The following is a 9,841-nucleotide window of genomic DNA, read 5'->3' as shown; positions in this document are numbered from 1 at the left end:
TATCGCGCTGTGGCTTGGGCGCGAGAAGATGATCGAGTCTGCGGCACCGCTGGAGTTGGTGCGCGATTTCTTCCTGTCCCATACGATCGAGGAATGCCAGCAGTTCTTTGCGCTGCTCGAGGATCGCGCCGATCAGCTCTCTCGGGCCATCATCGGGGATTCGCGCGCCAACAATACCCTCCTGCGAGCGCTCTCCGAGGTCCGTAAGCGGCTCTCCCGCACGAACGACCTCGTCTTTGCCGGTCGCATCCTGATGTTCATGGCCTACGCGTTCCCCCTCTCCGACAAGTCAGGTACGCTTCGCGACTTGCGCAAACACCTTTGCCCCTCTCTAAGCTGCTAGCGCTCAACTCTCCACCACTTCGTGCGTGCGTGCGTGCGGTTTGTTCCTTGAACAACAGGCGTCAATCTCAAGGGTGAAGCGAATGTGGCCAACGTCACCACAATGGACAAGGAGCCCAGTCCAGCCCTCGAAGAAACCCCCGAGGACAGTACGTGTGGCGCTCTCTAAGATGTGCTGGTTGTTGTTTGTTGGTTTGATTCTCAATCGTTCTCACTTCCCCCCCCTCTTGTTTCCATCAGAGTCGGAACCGCCAGTGGACTGGACCTTCTATCAGATGTTTTGGGGGCTGCAGTCGTACTTTTTGAACCCTATCAAGGCCTTCGACGCCTGGCAGGTCGTCACTGGTCACCTCAACTCTGTCCTGGACCTATTCAAGCAGTATCCCATCTCTGAAGAGGTGCTTCCCACGCTTTAAGCGTTGTTCCCTATACGAAAGGAAAACCTAATCTCTCTCACACTCCCGCACTCTCACAGGAGGCTAGTGCGGCGAGTTACAGCTATGCCAACCCGCCGGCGGCAAGTGAGTGCTATCTCACGAAGTATCTCACCTCCAGCCGACTGCTGCGCTTGCAGCTGCGCGACCCGTGGTTCCGACGCCACATCATGGTCCAGTTCCTGGTCTTCTTTCAGTCCCTCCGAGTCGTCAGCGAATCCTCCACCATCGCTCAAAAGCTGACTGAGCAACAGGTACACCTACACGCTCTGTGCCACTCTCGTCGGGGCTGGCTATGTGCAATTTCAATTGCATTGACCCACTCCTCCTCTTCCTTCTCCTTCTTGGTGTGGTGCAGAAAAATGAGATTGCCGGTTTGACGAAGAAAACCAAAACCTCACTCTGGGAAACCCCGCCCAATGGGATGCACTTCACCAACACTATCTACGCTATTCTCAAGCGCGAAAACAATTGGGTAAGTTTGCAGTTTGGGTCTTTCCCCCTTATGTGCCCCTTCTCTACTCAACACTGACCAAGTGCTATGCTGGTGCTTATTTGGCCCGCTCCCTTTCTCCAGACGGATTGGAAAAAAGAAGGCTGCCCACCATTCGAAAAGCCCCCGGTAGCCCCGCTGGAGCCAGCAGCTGTGCGGGCTGCGCGGGAAGTGCGTTTCAACAAAAAGAAGAAGGGCCTTGCTGCCCTCCTCGAAGGGTACTTTGCCCCCCCCCCTCTCCCTTTTTTCTCATTCTTCAAGTGCCGAGCGTGCAGCTAACAACACTCATCGTACCTGTTCGTGTGGCGGCTGTTGGTGCTGCTATTGCCTCCAACCACCACCACACCACCACACCACCACCACACCACCACCACAACCACACCACCACACATAGGGAATCAGTACGAGATCTGCAGGCACTTCTGCAAAAGGAGGAGCGCGGTCGCATGGTGTCGCTCGAGGAATGGCTTGAGCCCGTCATTGAGGAGATGGATCCCGAGGCTGCCATCGAGTCCCAGTACAAGAAGATCAACACGGACAAGGTCTGTGTTTCTCCCTCCGCTCCGCATCACCTCGCTCTTGGCATTGCCAGTTGGTTGCACGCTACGCTGCCCCTCGTCGCCAAACTCTAACCCGAGCCGGTCCACCGCCACAGATCTACGTGTGGCGGGCAAAACGTTTGACCTTCAAGCGCAGTCTCGAGTACTTTTGCACGCTTGCCAAACAGGACGCTACTCTCGAGGACGTGGCCAAGCAACTCCTTGCCAACAAGGGTATGTGGAAGCCGAGAGAGTTGAGTTTTGCATGGTTGGTAACTGCTGCCGTCAACAGGAACTTCAACAGAAGATGGGGTGGTACTGGAGGATCGTGAGGAAAAACGCGACGCCGATGTGGATGATGTAGAAGACAAGGAGAGCGTCGTCAAGATCGAAGCCAAGCACAGTGAAGATCAGGAAGGAGACCAACTTGTCAGCGAGCCCGACAGTCATGACGACGACAGCAAGCCGCCCACGAAGACTGCCCTGGAGGCAGGCGAAGTACCGACACCCCAGGTCGAAGAGGAGGAAGGAGACAACGAAAAGGAAAGTGAGGTGGGTGAGAAGCGGAAGGAGATGCCCGCCTCGCCACTGAAGGCACGCGACGATGCCTCGTCCCCAGCGGTGAAGAAGAGACGAGTTGCGAACAGCCCACTTCTTGTGACGACACCTGGTGAGGCCAAACCAGCGGGGCCACAATAAACTGAAAACAAGGCGGATCCAAAAACAACAGTGAACAACAGAAAAGAAGGCAAAGGGCACACAGATTGGAATAGTACTTGCAATTTGTTTGGCTTGTTAAGCTGCAAATGTTTTGGATGAACAAGCATGCTGAGTTTTGATCAGACTGTCCAAGTGACACTGTGGGAGAGGATGCAATGGCATGAGGCCCTGTGTTCAGACATGTGGGCAGTTGAGGCACATTTTGCAAAGTTTATGTGGGTTGTCAGTCCACCTGAAGTGATTTGCATCTCCACAAATAATAGAACCATTTCATTTGCCAAATAATTGGTGACACACAAAATGGGGGCTTTTGTGCCTGAGTGGATGTGTGATGCCACATGGCATTCTTCCCACATACAATTAAGTGTGCAAGTTGTTTTCTCTTTCACACCCCACCATGAACAAGAGAAAGTATGATGGGCTGCAACCCACTGACACCAAAGTGTGCAAGATTGATGACATGGATGGTGTTCTGCTCAAAAAGCACACCAAATTGCTGTGGGAGAAGATCCTGCATGCATGCCATCCTGAGTGGTACAGTGACCTGCTCAGCATGAATGTCATCTCTGAATTCATGTCATGCCATGAATGTGTCTGCCTGCTCAAAAAGACAACCTTCTCTCAATCAAGGACTCAAGTGTGTTTGATTGAGGGGCATGGTGGAGTAAGGCAACAGATTGGACTACAACACATTCACATCATTCCTGAGGTCAACAGGAAAACAACAGTGGACAGTGTTGACACAACAGCAGGCAAACACAAATGCAGGCAAAAGAAAGACAAACTCACAAGTATAAATAATGTACAATGAGGTTGATGTGCACAACACCTAGCTCCAACAAAAATCTTAACTTTATTTTTTTGAATGATGAGGGTGAGCGCAATGTCACAGCGGGTGGGAGGAGTCCGAAGTGCTGAATCTAGGCTGACGCCACCAGAGAGCAGCCACAACGGCCACGAAGCCAACACCTGCCAGCACGAGCACCAACACAGCGGGTACCGCTACGCCAACTGCTATTGCCACCGAGTGGTCGCTGCTGCTGCTGGCCGCACGCACAGGCGAGGCTGAAGTTGATGCCAATGCCGATGCTGATGGCGATGGCGATGGCGATGATGAAGACGATGTGCACACAAGTGCCGTGGTGAATACCAGCTTCAGATAAATGTTGCCACTTGCCTCGGTGAACGAGCCATTGACAGCAACAGCCGTGCTCCCACTGTCCTGGTCGCAGAGCAAATTAATTCTGCGCGAGGCACAAGAGAGGCGGATGCATTAGTCGTTGCACAAGCACCCAATCAACAGGGGAGGGTTTCTAACGTTGTTTGATAGCGCAGCCTGTCGTTTAGCACGCTGCCCAGAGAAAAGATGCTTATCCCACCTGAGTCAAAAGGGGGTTCAGCAAAAGGGGGTGTGTGAGAGGGAGGAGCCAATTACACGCACGAAGGGTTTCAAACCCTGACGTACCGGAGATTTCAGAGATGGATGAGGTCTCTGCATAGGCAGCCACGGCCCTCCGGAGATAGTAACACACTACTGTGCCTGGCACCCCATCATTCCCCTCTAGTGCCTCGTTATCATCGCAGAAGGCTACCTCACACGAGTAGTTGTTGCCTTGCAAGTAAGCGGTAATGGGAAAGATAGAGCCACTGTGTATATAATTGATATAGGAGTTAGCAAAACCCCCAAAGAATCAGAGCCACTGGGATTGATGTACATACGCCAAGGGTGTGAGGTCGTAGGTGGTGGTCCCAACGGTTGGCTGACACGGATAAGAGCCACCAACAACACCTGCTTCCGCAGCAGCCAAGACCGCAGCGAGAAATACCACCACAGAGGCCAGCTTGTACATTGATGGACGAAGAGAAAGAAGAGAGACTGGGGCCTCCACCGGAGAATAATTCTGCAAGAAGAAAAACCCAGCAGCTGCTGCTGGCACGTGCCGTGGTGTTGAGGAGGTGCCAAGGGTCAAGGGACACGGCGTTCGTGCACGAAATGAAAGAGGGTTACCACTGGTTAACCCTTTGGTGCCCAAGAGGGGGGGGGAAAAGAAAAGAAACAGAGCAAAAGAAGATGCACTGCAGGTGGTGTTGGGGATGCCTGGCTGGGTTGTTTATGCTTCAGGTCGTTTTGTTGTGGTGGTGGCTCCCTGCTGCTTCCGTCGCTCCTCCTTCCATTGCTCAGCCACAGCCAGCACTCTCCAAGGAATGCCACGCAGCGCTCACAGCACTCGAAACCACCAAAGGAGAGCTCTTCTACCGGGTGGCTACGGCACGTCTCATGGTGGCAGACTACGCTCGCCTCCGGCGCGACTTCCTTCGCCTGCATAGCATGAGTGACGAAGCCATTGATGCATGGCTGCTTGACGAGGTCGCCTTCCTTTCCTCAAACCACTTTGCTCATGTGCGCCCCCCCTCCATGTACGCTGTTCGGCCACCAAAGCACTGGTTTGATGTGGGCATCTGCGTCTTGCACAGGAGTATCAAGATCCACCGCCAGGGGGAGCACAGAAGGGATCCGGCCCGTACAGGAGGAAGGTGCACACGGCCCCACAGCGTGCGATAGACAAGCAAGGTGTGCCCATTGCAAGGAACCTGTCCGTCGTGCGACCGCCGCGTTACGATCGCGCCGCTGTGTTCATCTTATCCAGGTCAGGCGAAGTGGTGGTATGGCACTGAGAATCTGCTGTGTCGGCAATTTGTTACGTTTCTCTCTCTCTCTCTCTCTTCACTAACTCATCACCTCGCTGTCACAGGAAATGCTTGACGTGAAGGGAGTCGGCCTTGTTCCACCAAATCCGCCCATCAGTCAGGCCTACCTAACCGGCGTGTTGCCCATCTACGAAGCGGTGGCTGAATTCATGTGGGCCACGGTAGTGCAGCGCATACTGGACGAGAGTGGCAGCAATGTGAGGGTGCTTCCGCACTATGCGGTGATCGATCTAGGGTTTGACATTGTGGTGTATCCCAACACGACCTGGCTTTCGCCCGCCAAAGGTACGGACAACAGGAACACACATCTGGAGTGGCATTTTCCCGCTTAACAACATCAAAATAACCATCATAAGGAACTGTTGGGGCGGCCCTGCTGGTCAGAGCGGCACACTGCCGAGAAGGCACACACCGCATGACGAACAACGAGTCGCTGCTCTTGGAAAAGACATTTCGTCGCTATGGTCTCAGTACGTAGCCTCTTTCTCTTCTCACTTCACTTTCGTTCTGCTCCGGAGCCCTTACAGCACTGATTTTCCTACTCATGATGGTGCATCTGCCCCTTCCTTCTGTTGGTGGTGTGGTCGTCGCCATGGCGCAGGCACCTGTGCAGGCCGTTTGTACCGCGGCTCATGGGCGTGTGCGTTGAACTACCAGGGTAGCACGGACAAACAGCTCCTTGACTTGGCCCCGTTCAAGACCCTGCAGCCTGACCAGTGGGACTGGCCAGTCGTTGTTGATGATTGGCAATCACCAGACCGCGAGATGTTGGTGGTCGACCTATCAGGCTACAGGCCAGACGCCCGCCTCATGGTCAACCGGGACGACTACTACTGGGGACTCTCGGGCGAAGGCTCCACGCGGGCTCACAGGCGTCTCTATCACTTTACTCTGGCCCTACACAAACGCTGGCAACGAGGAGCTGGTGTGAGTAGAACAGAGCTACTGGCGGAGATCGAAGGAGCTATCATGCAACTGCCGTTTATGTCATAATATAATATAGACCTCTAAGGATCGGTCAGAGGGGGGGGGGAACACCAAATGGTCTCTTTAAAGTGTTGTGTAGTGTGAACTACACTTGCACACGACTCCGGTATTCCGTTATATCTTTATTAGGTAGTTACCATATATGTGACACGTACACGTTAGATAATAAATCAAAGAGGCTCTTCTGAGCTCTCTTATCTTTCCATCAACTGCGTGATACCTCAACATAAAGTTGTTATTCAGTGTTGCCGCACCAAGTCCGCGGCACCGGTCTGTTCAGGAAGGCACCACCAGTCCTAACCCACAGGGCGACCAGCATCAGATCCCCACGTGCTGACAAACCTAAGATTAGAGCTTGGGGTGGCGAGGCGGGTTGGGCAGAGGCTTGCCGGTGATGCGCCACTAGGCCGAGCTCACCACCACCACGGGCACCGACTGCGGCACCGTGGCACCCATGGCGTAGTAGTTCCACTCGTCGGCATTGTCCTGCGCGTTGCCCAGCTCGTCGATGGCCTTGGTCATGAGGAAGTGCTTGGCGCCGGCGCGCGTTGCGCCACTCGAAGCTCCACGCGATCCAGGCGAACTTGCCCACGGCCTTGGCAGCCAGCGTGGCCTCGGCCCACGTGACGCCGCCGTCGACGCTCACCAGCACCTGCTTCACCGCCAGCGGTCCCGCCCACACGCGGCCCTTCAGTTTGACATTGCCTGCCACCCCACCCCACCCCACCCCACCCCACCACCGCCATCAGCCGCACCACGTGAGCTTCGTTCACGCATGGAGAGTGGGAGTGGATGCTGAGTACCTTCTTCGACGAGGCGAACGCGAGTGAAGAAGTCAGGCACGCCGGGAGGCACCATGAGCGATCGCACCTTGAGGTGCCTCATCCGCTTGCCCTGCGGGTCGCCTGCAAATCCAGCGTCAGCCTATCAGATCAAACAGAAACTGTGCGATGTGTCGCGCTGTGTGCTGTGTGCTGTGTGCTGTGTGCTGTGACATTATCCCTATGTGCATGTTGTGCTTGTGCTCCTGAGAATAGTTGCACATTGGATCCAGCCATGACAAAAGGAGACAGTGGGAGGACAAGTCAGAGCAGGGGTCATCAGCATGAGCAGAGCATGAACCCCACCCCACTGCCAACCAAATTCATCTTCAAGCTGGCCAAAGTACCCTCCATGGTCCTGGCGTCAGCCAGCAGTGCCAAGATGAGCAGTCTCATGTAGAAGAACCTCAAGAGGAAGAGGACCCACCTGCAGCACGCCATCAAGCACCAAGGCAACCACAGATCCTCAACCACAGTGGAATCATCATGTGGCAGCCAAGTGGACCAGCTGCAGGTAATCAACTCACTGCTCAACTGGTGCCACACCAAGCTGTTCAGATTTCTCACCAAGGTGGACCTGATGGCCCACACTGCCAATGCCATGGGCCAGGCGTCAAACTTGTATCAGCACCTCCTCCCCCTCTACAGCCACACCGCCACACCCCAATAAACCAGTCAACTCCCAGTGTACACACAGGTCCCAGCCAAAAGCAATCAGTTACTCATGCCTGAATCCAACCACCGCCAGTGTGGCTGGTGGCAAGTGCACTTTGGCATAAATGCCTTCTCCTTGCCAGCATTTCCACTTGCACACTCTGATGTCAGAGGCAGAGGGATGTCAGAGCAAACTGCAAAGATGTCCAGGATTGTCATTGCTGCGTTGGCGTCGTAGAATTGCACCATGGTCTCCTCCAAGTTTAATATGTGCAGGAGGTAGTCAGACAGTGTTTCTTTGTCTTTGTTGGCACACTGCCATCACACTCAACAGTTGTAGCAACAGGTACAGCATCAACAGAGCGCTCCTAAGTGTTCATTGTGACTGCAGCAATCCTCTCCTGTACTTGCACACTCCCATGCACCATCTGTCCTCTTGGTATGGTTGGGCTCCTTGGATTGAAAATGTTATGGACATACAGCTCAAGCCACAACCCAGCCTCCCATGTGGGGATGGACTTTATGCACTTCAAGGACCAGACCAATCTCTGTTTGGTGAGGTGGATGAACTATGGCTTTCACACCTTCCCTGTAGTCACAGGATGCTATATGGTCATGCCAGGCAAGCATAGACTGGTACATGTCAGCAGCTGTGCTCGCATGACCTTTCATGTGGAAGGCAACCATGTGATATTCACTGACAACACTGGTATGCTGAATGCAAAACACTACACTCTCTATCCAGGCAAATTCATTTGGGCTGGCATGTTGCCAGCACTCAAGTGTCATCCAGAAAAGGATGAGACACCATTAAATTAGGAAGGTTGTCTGAGAGATCATTGATGTGTGTTTTATCCTCCTTTTCTGGATGTGTGTGTAGCCAATCAGAAAAATACAAAACCCTAATTTTGTTTCATCAACACCCAATGATGAAGCCATCCCATAGCAACAACAACAACAACAAGGAAATTGAGGAAGAGGTTGAGATCAGTCTCAAGCATACCAAAAGAGGACTATCAGAAGAGGCAAAGGAGTGTCTGGTCTGGTTTGAGATGATTCAGGTACACAAGCTGAGGACCATCTTCAATTCCATCAAGGACATCATCACTGATGTCAACCTCAAATTCTTCCCAGAGGGAGATCCCAACCATGGCCTTCTGATGTCCTTGTTTGACACATCAGGGACAGCTCTGGTCAAGCTTGCCTGTCCAGTGTCCAACATCTCCAATGCTGGCATGTTCCATTGCAAGAGAGCAGTGCAGGCTGGCATCAACATCTCCAAGTTCCATTGTCTGCTCAAGACAATGAAGAACCACAACAGCTTGGTCCTCTTCATGAGAGATGATAATTCCAGGTACCTCTACCTGCAGCCCAATCACGCCAGTTCCATGGGTGGTGCACAACCACAGGAATTCAAGTACATACTCCTGGCCTTGAATGATGACACAATCAGTGACTGCAAGTCACAGTATGACATGGTCAGACACATACCCACAGAGACTTTCCAGGGACTGGTTCACAATCTCATCCAGTCAGTCAACCTGCCATTGGTCAGTGTCTCATGCAGGGAAGGACATCTGGCTCTTCACAGAATTGGCGAATTTGCACACGCCTACTTCCCCATTGAACAGATTGAGATCCCCAACATGCATACTGCCAACAATGACAGTCAGGCTGTCAGTGCTACTGCAACAGCAATGCCACACAAAAAACAGGCAGATTTCATGTCAGAGTTCTCCATCAAGATGATGAGCATTGTCATCAAGCCATCACAGCTCTGCCAGAACTTACATCTGTATGTCAACAAGGATGAACCACTGGTGGTGGTCTATCCTCTGACAGGACTCAGAGAGCTGACCTTTTACATTGCTTCCCACATCATGGACAATGATCTCAACAGCACTGTATTGACCAGTCCAATCCCCTACATGGCTACAACCACCACAGGCCAGTCTATCTTGTTCAACAACAACAGCAACAGCAGAGCTCAGCTTCAACTGCAGAGCATCAATGAGATCCCCAAACATCTGCAGGGCCTCTCTCCCAATTCCCAGTGGGATGCATACAACAGCACAATGAGTGACATGCCAGACATGCTGGACAAGTACAAGACCAACAAAGCTACACCAGACGCACCAGCAG

The 9,841-nt window shown here is 53.0% G+C and overlaps 4 protein-coding genes across 4 annotated transcripts; 2 read left to right on the top strand and 2 right to left on the bottom strand.

Annotated features, from left to right (window-relative positions):
- Positions 1–28: 28 nt before the first annotated feature.
- On the top strand, positions 29–2,507 carry ACA1_327400 (uncharacterized protein; the record flags this gene model as incomplete). The annotated part of the gene is made up of 9 exons (XM_004336220.1): positions 29–293; positions 402–491; positions 583–740; positions 818–1,030; positions 1,135–1,251; positions 1,354–1,487; positions 1,664–1,811; positions 1,925–2,042; positions 2,101–2,507. The coding sequence occupies 9 exons, from the start codon at positions 29–31 to the stop codon at positions 2,505–2,507; spliced, it is 1,650 nt and encodes a 549-aa protein (XP_004336268.1).
- A 907-nt stretch (positions 2,508–3,414) lies between these two features.
- On the bottom strand, positions 3,415–4,378 carry ACA1_327390 (uncharacterized protein; the record flags this gene model as incomplete). Its single annotated transcript, XM_004336219.1, has 4 exons — positions 3,415–3,772; positions 3,847–3,907; positions 3,994–4,175; positions 4,248–4,378. 4 exons carry the CDS (start codon positions 4,376–4,378, stop codon positions 3,415–3,417), a joined length of 732 nt encoding a protein of 243 aa, XP_004336267.1.
- Positions 4,379–4,599: 221 nt separating this feature from the next.
- ACA1_327380 (uncharacterized protein) lies at positions 4,600–6,230 on the top strand (the record flags this gene model as incomplete). Its single annotated transcript, XM_004336218.1, has 5 exons — positions 4,600–4,929; positions 5,004–5,192; positions 5,282–5,522; positions 5,594–5,707; positions 5,839–6,230. The coding sequence occupies 5 exons, from the start codon at positions 4,600–4,602 to the stop codon at positions 6,228–6,230; spliced, it is 1,266 nt and encodes a 421-aa protein (XP_004336266.1).
- Positions 6,231–6,572: 342 nt separating this feature from the next.
- Positions 6,573–7,109, bottom strand: ACA1_327370 (nitrate reductase (NADH), putative; the record flags this gene model as incomplete). Its single annotated transcript, XM_004336217.1, has 4 exons — positions 6,573–6,626; positions 6,657–6,780; positions 6,809–6,929; positions 7,028–7,109. 4 exons carry the CDS (start codon positions 7,107–7,109, stop codon positions 6,573–6,575), a joined length of 381 nt encoding a protein of 126 aa, XP_004336265.1.
- Between the last annotated feature and the right edge of the window lie 2,732 nt (positions 7,110–9,841).

The sequence above is a fragment of the Acanthamoeba castellanii genome, assembly GCF_000313135.1.
Source record: "Acanthamoeba castellanii str. Neff unplaced genomic scaffold scf7180000084540, whole genome shotgun sequence".
Taxonomy (NCBI): Eukaryota; Discosea; order Longamoebia; family Acanthamoebidae; genus Acanthamoeba; species Acanthamoeba castellanii.
This window is presented reverse-complemented; position numbering and strand designations above follow the sequence as displayed.